This window comes from Tauraco erythrolophus, chromosome 1 (genome assembly GCF_009769465.1).
Source record: "Tauraco erythrolophus isolate bTauEry1 chromosome 1, bTauEry1.pri, whole genome shotgun sequence".
NCBI lineage: Eukaryota > Metazoa > Chordata > Aves > Musophagiformes > Musophagidae > Tauraco > Tauraco erythrolophus.
Genome location: NC_141465.1, coordinates 5,549,076 through 5,568,218, shown reverse-complemented (window position 1 = coordinate 5,568,218; position 19,143 = coordinate 5,549,076). Strand labels below are relative to the sequence as shown.

General features: G+C 42.6%; 1 protein-coding gene across 2 annotated transcripts in view; it reads right to left on the bottom strand.

The window, feature by feature from the left end:
• GTF2E1 (general transcription factor IIE subunit 1) overlaps positions 1-18,905 on the bottom strand; it is a 59,279-nt gene extending 40,374 nt beyond the window's left edge. The window contains exons 1-3 of one of the 2 annotated variants that reach the window (XM_086619118.1): positions 18,870-18,905; positions 18,357-18,428; positions 9,901-10,378 (exon numbers count right to left, since the gene is read on the bottom strand). In XM_086619118.1, the coding sequence (XP_086475244.1) occupies positions 9,901-10,348 (448 nt within the window). In that variant the 5' untranslated portion in view covers positions 10,349-10,378; positions 18,357-18,428; positions 18,870-18,905. The remainder of the gene's footprint in view (positions 1-9,900; positions 10,379-18,356; positions 18,429-18,869) is intronic. The other variant, XM_086619051.1, reaches the window with a different exon arrangement.
• Positions 18,906-19,143: the final 238 nt, after the last annotated feature.

The window sequence follows — 19,143 nt, the reverse complement described above, 5'->3', positions numbered from 1 at the left end:
ACTCGGAACACTTTACCTTGCAAGGTAAGGTATAATATCTCACCTTGCAACACGTTACAATTTCTCCTTCTGTCTGTAAAAGATCCACTTTTCATCCTCAAAAAAATTCTATAAAGCTCCAAACACTCAAACCAAGTAAGTCAGAACTCCTCTAACCATGGAACTGGCTTCAGCAAACCATTCTGGGCACCCTTCGTTTGTCTTCTAGAGCTTGTACGGCTTAGTAATGTTTCCAAGACTTCTGCATCTACATGCTTAAATCACATTTTGGTCATGACTCCCAAAAGACTCCTTCAGAACATACTGGTAGATGGGCAAGAAGTTTCCGCTGTGTGCTTCCAGATACAGCTCTGGTGCACCTGAGAGGTACATGCAGAAAACTGAAAGAAAAAAAAAAAAAGTCCTTAGGTAAAATACTTCCTCTTGAAGAAATACCAGATGACCACAGATACTTCACCTTTCCACTTCGCCCTCTAGAACTTGTGAAGAGTTGAAGTAAAGCTGATCACATCTACATAATGAAGCATTTCATGGTAAAGCCCCTGTTACCATCTACTTCTTGATCTTGTAAGACTTATTCACAGACTCCTGAAGGACTCATACAGAGGCCTATTACGTTTCGCTGTTACTAACCATTTCTGACTGCCATCCCTGTAGTATTCTATGTCATCTCACCACTCATCAGGCAACACTGACATTGCATCAGCACCATACCTTGACCTGCAGCGTGCACTGGGAGACGTATTTCAGTACAGGATGGACACACTTGTGCCTCCAACTTCTACCCTGATAGCACTCTGGGAGAGAACAAGCCATGCTGTATTACTCCGATCACATTTGAAGAACAAGAAGACACTAGCTTTTTCTGGCCGAGGACCAAGTACAGCTATACAAAGTCAGTCCAGGGGCCCAGGCAGCAGTTAAAAACACATTTCTTTGGAGCACTCTTTGGGATACAAGCTAATAAGCTCTGCCAGTAGGTTATTAATGGAGAATGAGGCATGCAAGGTGCTCTAAGGGCACAGCAGTGCCGTAACTCAGTCGTGAAACAGCAACTTGATCACAGCCTGCAATATATATGTGGAATTGCCTAAACGTATACGTATTTATCTCCTAGGCATAGTATAGGTAGCAGACTCCAGAAAATTCAAGTGTTATCAACCAAATTTGCTTCTGTATTTCAACCAAATTTGCTTCTGTATTTCACAACAACATTAATCCACATTTCATGCTAGTTTCCCCTTCCTGCTGACCTGTGTTTGCAATTAGAGAAGGGGAGCAATTTAACATTTGATGTCCTAAAAAAAAATAATAAATAAAAGAAGCACCTTCAGAACCACTTTATATTATCTAGAGGAACACCGAGTTGCTCATTCATCTCAGTGTGCAGACCATTTTTAGCCCAACTAAATTAAAAATACTGTAACGGAATTTTTGAGCATCCAAAGCCATTTCTCTTGAAAAGGTAAATAAAACATTCAAAAAAAGGGCTGCATGAGACACACATCAAATTATTGACCGCTCAGACGTGCCAGATGATTTAATACGTACCCAATGTAAAATTGGAAAAGAAGAGAGGAATCCTTTCCTCTTTTCAGTAAGAGCTATTTCTGCTCCAGCTCATGTGCACAACCTCAGCAGCTCTGAGCTGACAGAGTTCTTCCCTCTGTCCTACTGTGAATAAATTAAGCCAGACAGTAAGCAGAGAAAGACACAACTGGACGGAGGGAATATCCAAAGGAAGCTCATTGGGAATTAAAGAATTATTTTTTTTTAAACTTCAACCAAGATGACTATCCCCAAATACCAACTGAGCCAACACACTATATCCTCGAATGGCATCCAGCAGCAAAGACACTGCAACACAAATAACAGGATTCCACACAGGCTCCTGATCGGACTTGCAGATACCCATGCCTAAAAGGACAACACACTTTGCAGATGGCATTATCAAGGATGCAGTTTCAAAAGAATAGCAAGTTAACTAGAGTAAAAGATAGGAAATGCTGCGGTCCAGCTTTCATCACTGAAAACGGCTTAGCAATATTCACAGATTTTAAAGAGATATTCTCGCTGTTAGCTTTTCTCTTGGCTTTCAAATTGAAACAGATAAAGTGATAATTGCCCTTGAAGTAAACATTACTTCCTGCACTTCTAATCGTAAAACGCCTTTTGCAGACAAAAAAAGAAAAAGGTATTGATACTGTAAGTCAGGGCATGCGTTTATCAGATAATTTTTTTTAATCTAAGAGAAACAGTATACCAGCCAGAGGTCAATGTGGAATACAGGGAAGTGACCAGCCAGCACTCTACAGGCAACAGCATTTTTGAGTTCCTCCAGTGACTTACAATCCTCCGGTCTGATGTTCTGCACAGGACAGGCTCTAACACCACCTTCACCTCTTACTCCACCAAGCTGAGAGATCCATGGTTAGACCTGATGGTTATCTTTCAGACAGGGTGTCCAACCCACAGAGAATGAGTTCAAGTTACAGATGTAACCTACACATCCCTTGTAAGTCATTCTAAAGAGTATTCTCACTTTTAGAAAAACATGCATTAATTCTGAGATGTTTTTCTCAAGTTTTCCCCTCCCTGTGGCTCCAGGCCTTATCAAGCTGAAGCAGAGTAAAGCTGACAGGAATGCTCTTGGAGCTTTTGCCAGAAATTTGAATAGAAACAGAGAAACCAAGCAGAGCATGGGCAGTTTCCTTCTGTTGGTGTTTGCCAAAAGCTTTCAGTGGCAGCACAGACAAACAAAACGTGCCTGTAAAAGTCAAGAAAAATCACACTGATGGGTTTACATACACTTGGAAAGCTAACAACAATCAAAGAAAAAATCTTCATGGAATTTGAAGTTGTTGAAAACAGAATTGCTCTGAATCCTTTCTTTTTCAAGGGAAGTTTCTGGTATGCCAATTTACAAAAAGACTTTTTAAGTCCCGATTTTGGCTGGTAGAAAGCTTTAAATTGTTGTAGTAGTAACATCACATAGCACATGCGTGGCAGTACATGGTAGACAAAGCTATCCAGAATGCCTGTTCTGAAAATCACTGAACCTAAAGGACAAGAATCAACAGCATAAAGATCAAATAGGATTGACGAGATAGCATGAATATATAGAATAGCTCTAAGTGATTTATCTTTTCTAATGGCTGGAAGGGACAGAACACAAAGTGATGTACCAGAAATGGACACAAGAGTCCATAAGAAAAGGCCAAGGTAAAAAAAAGAGAAAAGGGGAAGCATAAGAAAAAATTAATAAAATAGATAGGACAGGCTCAAAAGTAAATTGAATCAGATGACAAAGATTTGAAGCTAGAACTTGCCTGAGGAAGTGGAAATTCAAAACAAGACAGATGTGTTCTGAATAGTTCACTGGGGATGAAGTGAGAAGCTGAACACTCAGAAGAAAAGGCAGCAGCTCTACAAGTCAACACATAAGACCGAGGCAAAAAAAACCAAACAACTAGTCAAATTTCTAATGTCAGTAACAGGGCCTAAACGATACCAATGCTCAGATGCACACAGACTGCCTGAACACGATACAAGGTGCCTTGTGACAGGTACAAATAAACAGCCTCTGGACATGGTACGTGTAATTCTGTTAGGAAGTACACAAATGACACGTGAGAGGCTGCCAGTGGGGTTAAAATTAAATTCAAGGTGTTGTCTTCCCTTCTGTAAAGCTGATAGTGCCACCTTTCCATCTGTTCTTCCCAAATTAAACGTCATATCAGCACGCAGAACAAGAAAGGGATCCAGATACACAGCATGTTACTATTACTGTGTGTCTTCAGGACCAGTAAGATAGCTACAGCCAAAATCATTCACCACACCAAGAGCAAACTGTGGGAGGGCAAAGAGGAGACAAGTAATTAGCTGCTATGACTTCCAATAACAACAAAAGACTCCAATGATTACAACTGCAACTAAGAACATCTCAACAGCATCATCTTCTTCATTCATGTTACCCACTTACCTTCCACCTTTTTTTTTTCCCCCACAGTTATTCACATCTTATCTAACGGAATGTTATGGTGAGGACACTTAATGCATAGATGTATGTAAGAGAGACCAACTGTGATTAAAACATACTGTTAACATCAAGATTTTTCTACAGTAGCAGAAGTGAAAGAAACGCAAGACTGGATAAAAATTGTATTGCAAAGGTAGAAGAGAAGAGAGGAAAAACTACTTCGTCTAGCCTTGTATTTTCTTTCTGACATCAAATTCACCTGCTGCGCTGGGTTTGCATCCTGATATAGTTTGGTATTTAGAACACCTAAGGAAATCCAGTGCTGAGTAACAGTGTGATGCACTGCAGGATTTCGTTTCTGTCACTTCTTCATTTCAACCTCACTCTCCCTTTTGTGGTTTCTAGTCACATATTTTCTTTCAAATTGACCTTGAATTGGACGGTCAACTCCAACGCTACACTAGATTTACAAATATCATTAGGGTATGAGAACAGGAGACATCAGAGAGACCTTTTCCAAAGAGATCCAATTAATCGTGCTAAAGAACACATGGCTGTAAACATAATTTCCAGTTTTGTGAACATCCCATACATTAATCGACCCAGGCCCATAGGTATAGAGAAGACAGCTCCCTCTGCTGGGTGAGACAATGCAGCTCCTCCTGGCCTTCGCACCACACTCCACAGAACACACTTGGGCATATGTCATTCTTCAATTATTTTTTTTTTCAAGATGGTACTGGGTCGTTCAGATTACTCTGCAATTTCACGAACGGGGCCTTCAGAAACCAAATTTCTGTAGTTTCTACATTTAAAAGCACAGAGAATAAAATTCTTCCCATAGGTCTATCTAAGAACCTGATGAAGTAACGTCCCATCTCTAGGTGAAACACTTGAAAACCCAGGGTCCTTTATGCCAGTGTCCAGGTCTGTGAACAGACAAGAGTTCAGCAGCGCTATTCACAGCATGTACTTAACATCTGTCTTTTCTTACTGCTACTCAATTAAATTCCTTCTTGTACATCCCTGCCTCGAGAGACAGCCATTACGTTGTTCAAGGGAATGGCTGCAGCTTTCCACCTGCATGAGGCCTCAGCACAGCAGCAGCTCGTGCAACTGTGAGCACACAGAACAGTGATGAAATATCAGAGCGCAGGCAGGCAGCAGCAGAAGGGAAAGGCAACAATCAATGTCGGAGTCCCCAACACAAGAAGAACATGGAGCTGCTGGAGTGAGTCCAGAGGAGGCCACAAAGATAATTCGAGGGCTGGAGCACCTCTGCTATGAAGACAGGCTGAGAGAGTTGGGGCTGTTCAGCCTGGAGAAGAGAAGGCTCCGGGGTGATCTTATTGCAGCCTTCCAGTACCTAAAGGGGCCTACAGGAAAGCTGGAGAGGGACTTTTTACAAGGGCATGTAGTGATAGGACAAGGGGCAATGGATTTAAACTGAAAGAGGGCAGATTTCGATTAGATATAAGGAAGAAATTTTTCACTCTGAGGGTGGTGAGGCACTGGAATAGGTTTACCAGAGAAGTTGTGGCTGCCCCATCCCTGGAGGTGTTCAAGGCCAGGTTGGATGAAGCTTTGGGCAACCTGCTGTAGTGGAGGGTGTCCCTGCCCATGGCAGGGGTGTTGGAACTAGATGATCTTTGAGGTCCCTTCCAACTCAAACCATTCTATGATTCTATTTCAAGCGCTTATATTAGGATCTTCTAGGAAAACTACAATCTTTTTCCTTTCTCAGTCATCCTATCCGAAACCCAACGCTAGAAGTAACACTTTTCATTCACACAGCCTTAGTGTTTTTCCTTCTGTAGATCTCAAAACACTCACAAAGTGGCCAAGAACTGTCAGCTCAAGCTGTAACAACTCAGCCCACACCAACCCCTGCACTTCAAAGGCACTGCCAGGTCAATAGGCAAACCATAAATCTGGGACCTCTTCAACCAGAAAGTTCTCAGCTTTGCTACAGGTTTCCACAGCAAACTTTTGCATAATAAAAGCACGCTGTGTCCAAGCTGTTCACCTCTAAAAGCAGAAGTTACTGACACTGCTTCTTTGGAGGTAACAGTAAAAATTGACACTGAGGAGAAATCTGTGGTCCCTGCAGATCCTTCTGAGCTCTTCATTTAAGAACAACCTGGGCATGTCATGCTTAGAGCTAGCAGGTACCCACTGGTCATACAGCCGAGCGACTCCTCCAATACCACGTGTGCTTCTTCTTTTCTTTTCACTTTTCAAAAGATCCCTTTGTGAGCTGAAGAAGCAGCAAAACTCTAGTTTTTTCATCACCTTGACTTTCACCATCTGACAATTTCTTTGTTATACAACTCCTGCCCTTGAACTTCCTGCAACTACCAGATAATACTCGTTCAACCTTTGACAGCATCATGAGTTTTTGAAGGTTTTTTGGGTTGTGATGTTTAATGGCAGGAAAACGGATGGAGAAAAATCATATAATACTTTTAAAAAATAGAGAGATCACATTCTCAAAGTAATATTTATACCATTTAAAAATCTACATTTAAAACTACCTCAGTGGTGAACTTGCTGCTCTGATCAAAAATGTCTTTCCAAATTAACTGGAGTAACACCAACCAAAGCACATCTATACCTATGTGCCCTGAAAACCTACCCTTCTAACTATTGATTATTTTCTCTCAGCAGACACATTTGCACCTTCCAAAAACACCAATAATCATATCATCTGATGAAAAAATAAGCACTTCCATTTATTTCAAAATTATTCATAAATGGAGCAAAGCACAGAGCTGAAAAAGCCTCCTTTTGTCAGCTGGTAACCTGTAAGAAAACCTCTGCTGAAGTTGAGAGACGGATGTCGAAGAAATTTCACAGTCCGAGCACGCAACGTTCACTCACTCCCTGACACTCTGGCACATTTCCCACATCAGTTTGACTGTGGGTTCCCTGAGGCAGAGCCTCTGATTATAAAGCACATCAGGCTAATTTATTGATGGTACAGCTGCAGGTGTACAGCTCGAGGTGGGTACCTCTGGGCAGGGACCCCGAACAAAGAAATCCCTGGGCAATTATACCCTTGCAATCTAAGGCACCCTGCCATCATGCAACACGTCCATCTGATAGTAATATTTGGGTCTGGGGTCTTCCTGTTTCTCATCAGATCATAGGATAATAGAACGCTTTGGATCCTTTCCCCACCTCCAGACGGGCCGTTCCTTTTCTTATATTGACGGTTGCAGCTTCTGCTGATGGACACAGCTACCTTGTCTTCCAATTTTGCACCAGTTTCGGGGCCTTCCTTCGTGTAGCTGAGTAAAAGTTCAGCATGAGTTCAGCACATCATGTTGAAAGTTCACAGCTTGCAGCCTAAGGCTTCAGCAATCTTGGTACCAACGCTAAGCAACAGATTCCATTTGAGCTAGGAAATGACCACTACAACACAGATGCTGTGGTAAAACATCAAAGAGCACTCCAGATCCAACTTATGGACAGGCTTTTCACAAGCACACTTAATTCACAAATTGCAGCAGAACAACTACAGCCATGAAGAGATTCTGGAAATCTCCTCACCATCACTGAGAAGGAAGGGCAAAAGCAATAACCTTCTCTCTTAACCCCTTCATTCTACAACGATCGCTCAGAGTTTGCATTTGAGTTGTTAACTAGGGAAGGACGACACAAAGCAGAAGAGAACACAGGACATCTAAACCACGCCTGTCTCTTGAGCGACAAGGACAAAAAGCAGACAGAAACAGGATGTCTTTTAACAACAGATTGCCAATTTAAGCACAGCTTGGCCTAGACTAGCACGGAGGCTGCCTCCATGCTCCACCTGCTCCATGGACTAACAGACTTAGGCTCTGCAGGCCATTTAATTCACAAAATTTCATCAACACGGCTGCAGTTCAGGAGCAACTCAGGTCAACCCTGACTGCAATTCACATGGCTTTCAGCTATCCTTTAGCAGTTCCAATGAGTTGTAGAGCTTTATGTATAGCCCTGATAAGGGCTAAAGACATCCTTGGAAAAGGACAGCTCTTCACTGTTCCATAAACCTTGCTCCTCTCCATGCCTTGTCCTCATGTGCTCCCTCTGTGAGACCCAAAAGTGTCTCAGTTCTTTTCTAATACGGAACTCAAAGGAGCAGGAAACTTAAAACAATCGACTGAAATACAAAGCAGCCATTCTCACTAAAATACACAAAGTTGCCCATTTATTTACCTGGAATGGAAACCAGCAGCTATCTTATGGTTTGAAGAGAGTACAGATCTTCTTAAACGGTAACTGGAAAGCCCTATCCAAACTGGCATTCCATGTAAAAGCTCCTGAGAAACAACGGTTATCATCACGCACTATCTAGATGAAGCTATCACTGGCTTAAAAGTTATATAAGGAGAAACAGAATATACATAAATTCTAGACAGGTATTGAAAGTAGGTGAAGGTAAACTAGCTACCTTGTTATTTGCATTAATACTAACATAAACCAACTGCAGGGAAAATCTTCCCTTCCATCAGCAAAACACTCCATGTGCCATAGAACGTTCTTGCATTGTGGTGACAGCAGACAAACCCTTGGTTGACTTCATCAGCTCCTGCAGCACAGGCCTTGCTGTCAAAGTCAAATCCCAGCACTATTGTCTTCTGCACCTCCTTGACAGCCAGTTCTTTGCTCTGGGAACTCACCGCCCACGCGGGCAGGGAGAATTCACCTGCAAAGTGTTACAGGTCCCCTTGGGATGAGTGTCTCGCGCTCCTCACTCTTTGTTCCCTGCACACAGGTTCTCTACTCTCTCCTTACAGAAGCCAACTGCAAAAGCACCACTCCCCTTCGACCTGACACCCACGACTGTAGCAGCCACAGATGGTCATTACTGTGGAGATCATACTAGTTTCTATACTCAGTGGTGAGTAACAGAAAATCTGTTCTCACGCTGCTGGTTTTGGTGCTCTATGAGGGAGCAACTTCTACTTGGAGAGCTGCATCGAATTACAGCAACGACTGTTACTTGATTTAGTGGATTCTGCTTCTCTAGTAACAAATATCGTTTTCATGGTTGTTCAAGTAAAAAGTCTCACAGCTCTTGATCTTTGGAGGCAGGAAAGAGGGAAAATGATAGGCTGAACATTTTGCTGGGTGTTTGCCCTTCTCCAAAGCAGATCAGACATCAGTAACCCCAGATTCAAAGTTTCAATACCACTAAACAGTGAATTTTTACAGCTTCTCGTTATGATGATCGACGCAAAGCACCACATTTCAATGTTTCCAAGAGCTCTCCCAACTTTGGCTTTTATTTTTGTGGAAAAGTAAGATCAAGACAAAGAATTCAAAAGGAAAAAATAAAAAGTAAAGAAACTGATTCAGAAGATGGAAGCCTAACATCCCACCCCTGCTCCCTGCCTTCCTCCAAAATAATCCCAGATTAGACTAGCAAAATAGGATCTCATGAGGTGCAGGTGTTCTTCCTTTTCTTCCCTGGCACTGAAGCACAAATTATTTGGACTGCCCCTGTAGACAATGACACCCAGCAAAGACTCTTATTTCATATGCATGAGACAGATGATACGCACCTCCACTGAGACTGAGACACACACTTTAAAAAGAATCTTGTTTACTCCCAACCACAGACAAGTCTAATTCATTTCTTTTCACTTTTGTGAGACTGCTTTACCCTGGGGGAAACAAGGTCGTGCAGTATAATGAACCGGCTAGAAGAAAATTAAACAGCAGCAACTCATTCCTTGCACGACCATCTCTAAATTAAAAAATTTTTGCATACCAAAGGCAACTATACATATGCCCTCTCTGCAACCAACCAGTAAGTCAGTGCCCTCTAGCTCCGGCGCAACTCAAGAGAGTTTTCCTAAGACTGTTTCCTTGAAGTCCAGCACCTACAGGCAAAGGAGAGAGCAAGAGCATTTTGTTACCTGTACTCTTACCTGTCCTGGGGTCAAACAGCTGGTTGGCCTCCAAGTCTGTGAAAGTGCTGAAGCAAATGGGGCACTTAAAGGAGGCGCGGTTGGTGGAGTCTCTTTCGTCAGTCTCGATCCTCCTCCTCATGTGGTCCAGCTTGTACTTCACCACGTTAACCAGAAGGCGGTAGTTGATGAAGTAGTAGTTGTGACGGGTGGTTTTGCCATCTGGAGCCGTCTCGACCCTCATCCTGCATTTGATGAACTTGTCACCCTTGAGGGTGTTGAGGACTGCGCGCAACTGCTTCCTATCAAACTTCAGGAGCTCTAACATGTCCTCTTCCTTCACGCAGGGGTTCCTGATGAGAATGTCCAGAGCCAAAGCATGTTCAATGCCATAAAAGCCACGCACCACGTATTTGGCAAGGCGTTTGAGAGCTGCTGGGACCTCAGTGAGGACGTCTGGGTCAGTCATAGCAGGTTCAGATCTTGAGCTTCATGTACACTGCAATGAAAAAAGGCAGATGGATTCTTAGCTAGCCTTCTGACTTCACGAGTTCTGATTTGTCTCACTTAGAGCTAAGAAAAGGATAAACTGTTTTCCATTTCTCTTTCCCAAGCCCCATACTGTCTCCTTAGGTGTTAATAATGCCAGTGCTACACAAGTAGAATTAGGAAATGGTACCTCTCATTCAAAACAAAATGATGGAAAAATTTAAAAATCGCACAAGAAATTGGTACCACAGCATATGGCAGACTTCAGTTCTGCTCAGTCACAGTCAAGAGACTGGGAATAAGAAAGCTGTCTTGAAGTTGAGCTCCAGTAGAGAGCTTCACGATCAGCTGAGACTTGTAGCTTGGGAGAAGCACAAAAAAGGTACAGCAAGAAAGACGACAGTCCAAGAGCAGAGTAGTCTTATGGCCTCAGTTGGTATCACTTGATCACACTGACAGTAGCCCTGCCTGCTTCTGTTCCTCAGACATCACTGGGCAAAGATACTACGTGAGGTCAGCTTGCCAGTGCAGACTGGTATGCAGTCAGGCAAAAGCTCCCAGCTGCACAACAAGAACAGAAACGCTTTTTCCTTACTTTCTGATAAACAGAACTTAGTCAGCCGCCTGCAGCATGAAAACTGTTACCACTACCGACTCCTACATCACAGACTGCTCCAGCCTTGATCTCAGATGAGCAAACAGGTCCTTCTTAAGGACTGATCCTTCATTTAGAGCGTCTCACATTCAGGCCTTAGAAGCCAACGGATAACATAGCACGATAAATGAAGTAAAAATCAAGTCTTAGTGAGCATGAAGAGATGATGCGTATAAAAAGAAAAAAGTATTCCATGAAGTACCCTTTGAGTTACTTATCGTGACTTACTGTGCTGTGACAATAATTTCCAAAGAAATACTGTATTTTTGCTTCATTTCTCTTTACCGTAACATCAAACGGCACAAACAGGTCAATTACATGCTTCTGACATAATCAAGATCATAGATAGGATCATATCAGGCAAGGAATTCCTCATATTGTCACTCCTGCCACAAAACATAGCCAAAAATCAACCCCTCAGCAGACAACTAACAGCATTGACTCTTCTGAAGCAGCCAGTGCTGGCCAGTGGAGAGAAAATGGGAAGCGACTCCATAAGGCACAGAGCAAAGGCTTACTGTCATTTCCCAGGGTCATTTTGCACATTTTCCCGATTTTCCCTCCACTCCTTCAAGTCTGTACATCTGTAAGCAATAACAAAATTCCCCTCCACTTATAAGACACTTGGATTTCCATGTATGAAAGGTTCAAGACCAACATGAAGTATTGTAGGTGCTTTTGAAATACCCATCCAGGGGGCTGTACTTTCAGTTAACTTCAAATAAAACTCTGAAGTTTTTTTTCCAATATGAGACTTCTACGCTAGTTTAGGATGTGAATAACCGTTTCTTAAGCAGAAGGTTCCTTCAACTGAAGAAAAACCCCACACCTTCATTTCTGTTAGTCATTGCTAGAGCAATTTTTACCTGTGAACTAATATAACACATGGTAAAACTCTGCCTGTCTCAATTTTCACTCCCATTAAATGTTTCACACACTGTGTATGTCCCTCTCCAGCACTCAAATCTCAAATAAAGGAAAGAGGAGAGTGACAGCAGAAGAAAGGACCTGGATGGGTATCCTATTTTCTTTACCACTATCATAAAACCTGTAATATTCTTTTTGACAAGCACCATTACAGAACTCTTCCATACTCCCCACACTATGACATTCCCCTGAAATCACTAAGCTCGACGTGTAACCAAGCAGCTGATGACTCATTTCCATCAGCGAAGACTACTCAAAAATCTGTGATCATTTATCACAGTGGCCTGCTTGGATTTTTTTTTTTTTTTCCTTTTTTTCCACATGAGAAACACTGCCCTCTCAAAAAACTTTAGGCAACACCACCCATTGAAGTTTCACTTCTCTTATGCAACCGAGGAGGTATGCTACTCTCAAGGGTTACGGCCAGTGCAACTGCAAAGCAATTAGGTTGTGGATTGTGGAGCTTAATAGTAAGTAATAAGATTGTCCTATCTTTTCGGCCTTTTCTGCCTTTGTTCTTTTCTTTTAAAATGCTTCCCTGCTTGAGCTTCTCTTTTTCTCTAACTTGGGGCCAAATGGTATTCACAGTGCTCAAATTGAAATGAACTGAACATTTGTTGACTGCTCATGTGCAGGCTGAGAACACCTTACAGAAAACAATGCCTGGATGTCCAACTCCAGCTTCCCATCAAGGAAATGTAATTAAAATATGTTTCTCAGGGCATGAAATAGCCATGAAAGTAATTGTAGAACTAGTTAGCCTTCTTTTGCATGCTAGATACATAATGATTTATTCTCACGCAAAGGATAGTTTTATAGAGTTTTGCATTAAAGGTAAAAGTGTCAGCAATAAAGGATGCTCCATCATGAGTCAGCCACACAGTGCTTTTTAATTCTCTGTAATTCTAATAATCTGAATCCCGTCACAGGACACTGTTCCTGAAAATCAATTTCATTTTGTTGTTTGTTTTTTTTTTTTTTTTCAGTCTTTCAGTCACTTAAACATAAATCTTGCTTTTGACTGAATCTGTCAGCAACATACTGACACTATAAAACAATGTTAATGCAGAACGTGGCGAGGAGCGTGTGTTTATTCAAACTGATTAACTCCTATTCAGAGTTTAAGCACAGTGTAACATTAATGTAAAGATCAATTGTAAATAAAACCTGGCACCCCAGAAGAGATTTAAAAAGTCAGATTTTGAAAGTCAAAAGATTTCAGTGCTGATCTCAAAAACAAATCTTCTCTCCTCACCAATTCAGTCCCCTAAAAATTCCTTGCAGAAAAACTTGGTGACGCAACTTGCAGTGGGCACAGCTGTAACCAAAAGAGGAGAAAAGTGTTTTTAAATAAGCACACCTCACTCTGGACATCTCATCTGAGAGCTGATGGAAAGCATTTTCTCTGCAAGAATTTCATTGAGAATACAGCTGCATGTTTCCACAGCTGCTTTTAAAACAGATTTAAGGTACAATTCCCTGAATAATGCACTCAAACAGCTTAAACTGAGACCTACAATGGACCAATAAATAAAATCACCTCTAAGACTATATACTTTTCCCTTGGTTTTCAGCAATAGTTAGAGATTTAGTAATATTTCTTAGTGTCAGTCACTCGAAAATAATTTTTTTCATCTAGTGGCACCAGTTGTTTTTACACAATTATTTCTTCTTCTCTACTGGGGATTTTTAGTGATGTTGAAATCTTCTATATCCTCAGGTAATGGTGGGCACCTTGAGCGTAACATTGATTGTCTTCCAGATGTGGATACCTGGAAATACAAGCATTTTGAAAATACTACAAACCATTCTTTCCCATTAAACTCCACTTCAAAACGTTGACTAACACAGACTAAATTCTAAATCCTGCAGAAGACAGCCTTTGGGTGAGACAGCCAATTGACTAGTGTCAGACTGGAAAAAAAAAAAACCAAACCACCACCCAAAACAAAAAACGAAAAAGAGAAAGAAAGCAAGCCACCAAAGAACATGCTGGTCAAGTTTTCCTACATGAAGGTCAACAATGCTGAACACAACTACCTTAGCTCTGAAAAGGAGCATGGGCACAGCTCACAAACAGAAATCCAGTGCCACAGGAGCACCAGTTTAAAATTCTAAAGCAAGGGACTTCATCATTGCATCCTTGAGCTGGGAATTCACCTTCCACCAAAGCAGTAAGTCAAACCTGAATTAATTATGTGTGCAAAGAAATATGATAACATCTCCTAACAAGGTTCTAATGGATGTGCACCTGCTTCATAATAATATCTGTACCAACCTTAATAACGTACGAATGTCAAGGGACATTGTCAGGGAAAAAAAAACAAAAGAAAAATAATGGCCAAGATAAACCACTATGCAGCTGGCATCAATAACAAAGCACACTGAACAGGATGATATTCAGAAACACCCAAACGAAAAATTTCAAAATTTAAACATGGACTTGATTAGGAGAGACAACTGTTGGTGAATTGTTCTGGGCAATTACGTGAACCCAGTTCAGCATCATGGGTACAGCAGGAATATTTAGGGTTGCTGTCTTACATTATCACAGGAGGACAGCAACTCTAAGTAGACAATTGGGGTTTTTTTAAAAAATATCTCTAAACTTCAGGATAAACAGACATGACTATAAAAGGCAACACTGGGAAAAAAAAAACCTAAAGTCACAATATACAACCAGCTTTGTTGGGTTAAGAAAAATCAGGGTACAGTCTGCCAAACAGAGATCATACCTCGGATTGAGGAAAACGCATGAGGCACAGGTCTTGAGCACAACTAGAGATATCAGAAAGGAAATGGAGAAGAGAGCAAGTGACCACAAAAATACATTCAGCATGATGGGGCCAAAGACCCTACAGAAGCCAGACATTCAACTGAGCAAACATTTCCACTGGTCAGGACTTTCCTGATACAACGTCAAAGTAACTGAATTCTTCTTCTCTATGTACAGAGATTTCAAGAATTCTTTTGTGAACTCTAACAGGAATTGTGCTAAGGGTGTTGGATCTGTTGTTCTTCCTCCTTTCCCTGACTAAAGCTGAGACAAAAGATGAGAAGCACTAAAAAAGTGATACCTATAAGCCACAATGCAGATAAAATTAGAATTGTGTAAGTTATGAAAATTGTAAGTCAGGCAGCAAATTTTTATCCAATATGGTAACTGAACATCACCTTGGTTTAACTTGTAACTTTGAGGCTTATATTGATTCCACTAGTAACTTTACCTCAAAAAATTCAATTAAGTCTCACTGTTCATATATTTGACAAGGTAAACATTTTTGAAAGTGGGATATTGGAAAAGGAATCAGACTACTCTTCAGACTCACTTGTGCATGCAAACCCTTTATGACACCCCAGATCTCTTTTGGAAGAAAACTGTGAGTTGCAGGGCTGGCGGGGAACCTAGGTCTATCAGACATACTGTTAACACTTGGAAAAGTGCTTTCTATCTTCACCAACATCTAATTTAAATTGTTAGTGCTCTTTTTCACTAAATCTTGAGACCAGGTTTTGCTGATTTGTTTGGAAAACGTTTCTGCAGGCTTCTGCTGTAAGATTTTTCAAAAAGGAAAAAAAAATTTACTTGCTTACCCCATTGACGGAGTTTCTTCAGGAAAAATCAAAATCAGATTATAAAAAGTGAGTCCCTCACCTGTAAACGTAGCAAGTACAACTGGCTTCCAGGAGCCAGTGTACACCATATCCCATTCCAGCAGTCATTTGCAAACACCAGATCCTATTTTGTAGCCTCTCACTCTAATAAAATTTAAAATTCTGTCTACCAGAAGATGAGGAGGATAATCTGAGAGGAGTGGTGCTGAATGTTCCTGAGTCCAGGGAGGAAGGGCACAGATCTCAGAACTACAGTGGGAAAACATCAATCAAGACTTTAAATGTCTGTACAACGTAACCTGAGAAGCTACTCGTCCCTTCCAGAAAATGGCACAGAATCTTTCCATTTTCAAGTCTGCTTTTTTCACTTTTCTCTGTAGCGACTGGATGATCTGTGCAATATGTCCCTGTTATCCAGAACTGTCTTTATCCCACATCAGTTGCAAACCCAAAGTCTTCTGGCATTTTACCAAAGGCTTACTGAATTCCGCTCCCTGGAGACTTCAGGAACACTGCTGCTCAGCCTTCCTCCTGCACTACATCTTGATGAGAAATCGAGTATTTTCATTGCAAGACCTGCCCTGAAGTATTAAAGGAGAAAAGAACAACCTGCTTTCACTCAAATCCTACGTCCTTGTTGGCATTCCATGAACTGTAACCAGGATGCCAAAGGTATCAAAGGGTTTTCTTCTCTTAAGATGAAAAGTTGTGCTGCAGCTGCACACAGAAAGGCTGAAGGGTCTAGCTGAAATCAGGACATTTTCACCTAATTTCACAACTAAAAAGATACAGAACTACACATGGTAAGGCCACAAGGCCTGACCATGCGATACAGAAACTGGACAATGTAGGCTCGGGGTGTAATTCTCAATCACATTCATAACCTAAAGCTCACATAACAACAGCAAGATGTCAATAGTTACATGACTGCCTACGTGCACATATACAAATGGATGTAATAATACTCAGAGGCAGTTCAAATACACATTAGCACTAACAAACTGTTTGCAGTTGTAGCTGTTTTTACCAAAGGCTGATCCTGGTGGCTAAAATAGTGAAGGAACAAGATTTCTGTTACAACTTAAGTCAAATTATACCCTCCATCCCATAAAGAAGTCTTTCTTTTCCTTCCCAGCCTTCAGCCACATCCTGCACCCATTCTGCACTAATTTGCCAGTTGCCTGTTCATGTAGCAAGGTGAATCAAGCTGATAAAATGTGAAAAACCAAGATGCCAAAAAAATGGGGGTATTTTACACAGAGGGCAAGAGGGAAAGTCCAAGAACAGAATCGTTTGTGTTGCCAGACTAGAGCCTACGTGAAGCAGAGAAAAGAAAGCATGGCTAGGGACGTGGAAGAGTGAGCTGTCCCCACACGGTTGCAAAGATCTTAAATTGACTCAATCGTAAAGTGAAGCCACTGGAACATTTTAACCATGGACATCAGAACCTTACAATTTACACTCCCGTTTGAACACATACTGGCAGAGAATGTCTGATATTTCAGGGACATCTTAGCACCAGCCCTCACACAACGAAGTTAAAAGGTTTTGGGGTTTCTTTTAAAGAAAAAAAGTGAAAGTGTTTCTCACAAATACCAAGCCTAAGAAGTCATCATGACATTAACATAAAGTAGGCTTAACAGCAGCCTTCCTTGTTAAGTTTCTAACAGGAAGAAAGCAGTAACTGATTTCATATCCCGGATTCAATGAGACCTAGAACACCACACTTCTCATCATGAGAGATGACGGCAGTGATATTTTCTGACTTTCAAGAATTCAGGAAAGCAGTAATAAAAAGACTTACGAAAGTATTAGGTTCAGAAAAGTTTCAGGTCATGAGGGTGTAGCAAACAAGTGTATATACTGTGGATGTGAGCAATAAAGAAACAGAGAAACTAAGTAACAAGATATCAAGCTAGCTTTAATTCAGGTAGTTTCTTGTTTAGAATTCCCTAAGGCATCCTGTTGGAAAGTGATCTGTGAAGGGTATCTTAAACAAAGTGGGAAGTAGAAATGAAATGCCCATCATCCCTATTGCTGCCAGAAGGACATCTGCTCCTTTCTCAAGCATATGGCCCTGCCCTCACCCACGCCAGCTCTGGCACTCACAGGACCTTCCTGTGCACCAATTTATGTCACTAAAAGGCAGAAAAATACTTTTTTTTTTGTTTTACTAGTTTTTTCAACAGTTTAATTGGCTAGAGGAAAAGCCTGATGAGCAAAAGAACCAGCAGATGTGAGAGGATGCCAGTGCAGGAGATGAGAGAAGAAACTCTACCTTTGTGGCTGAAAAACATTAAACCACCAATATGTCATAATAATGTACTTTAACTGCACACTGCTGAACACCCTTTTCAGAATGTCAATCTTCCTTATCCATTGAACCACCTGTAATGATACAAGTTTGGTGGCTGGACCCATTTCACAGCTTAGTGCCATCACGAGATGGGATGTTCATCCACTTCTCAGGGAACTGGCAATCTCTCAAAGCCGGAAGAAAACTAATGCACAAAACGGTAATCATCACGAGATGGGATGTTCATCCACTTCTCAGGGAACTGGCAATCTCTCAAAGCCGGAAGAAAACTAATGCACAAAACGGTAATATGTTGCTGATCTGGAGAACTGCATGGAAGCAATCAGTGGTCAAACCTGGCAAAAAGGAATGAGCTATGTTTGTTACAGTGCCAGTTACTCCACAGATTGCCATAATCTTGCGGCTTCCTTCAAATTATGCACTTCCCAGATTACAGCAGCAGACTAATCTTTAAAGCCGAGTGAAGTGGAGCACCTCTCATTTTATCTGCACAGCTTCCTACAGACTTTTACGTGTCGAGTTTTAACCAGCCGATTGCGCAAGCTCCTGTGGGACAAGAGACTTGAGTGGGGCTCAGCAGTCCCTCCCAAAAAACCAACCAAGAAAACCGCCAGGAACAACGCCAGAGGAGCGGCAGGCGGCGGTGCGGACCCAAAGGCGACGCAGGGCCGCAGCCCAGCCGGACAACGTGCGGGGAGCACGAATCCCCGCAGCCGGGGCGCTCGGCCCGTCGGCGGCGCCCAAAATAACTGAGGAGAAGGAGCGCCGGGGCGGGGGCCGCCGCAGGGACCCGCCGGGGCCCCCAGGAAGCGGCGCAAAGCAGGAGGCGCCCGGCTGCTGCCCCGGTGGCACCGCGTGAGTCCCCGCCCGGGACGGCCGCTGGCTCCAGGACGGCCCGGCCTGGCCTGGCCCGGCGGGGGGACGCCGGCGGAGCCCCTGCGGCGCCGCAGGGCGGGCGCGGCCGCCGCTCCCGGGGCCGGCACTGACCTGCCGCCGCTTCCAGCTCTCCCCGCTCCGGCCGGCGCGTCCCTGCTCCGGCCGCGCACGCGCACTACCACCCCGCGCAGTACCCGCCCGGCGCGCATGCCGCGTAGTGACTGAGAGGTGAGCGACAGGAAAACGAGCCAATCGTGTCCTCACCGAGCCGTTAGCGTTCCCGCCCTCACATGAGTTAAACCAATCAAGAGTGAAAGCGACGCAGACAGCCAATAGACTGAGGGAAGGGGAAGGAGCGTGCGCTGCGATTGGCGGCGCAGGGGGA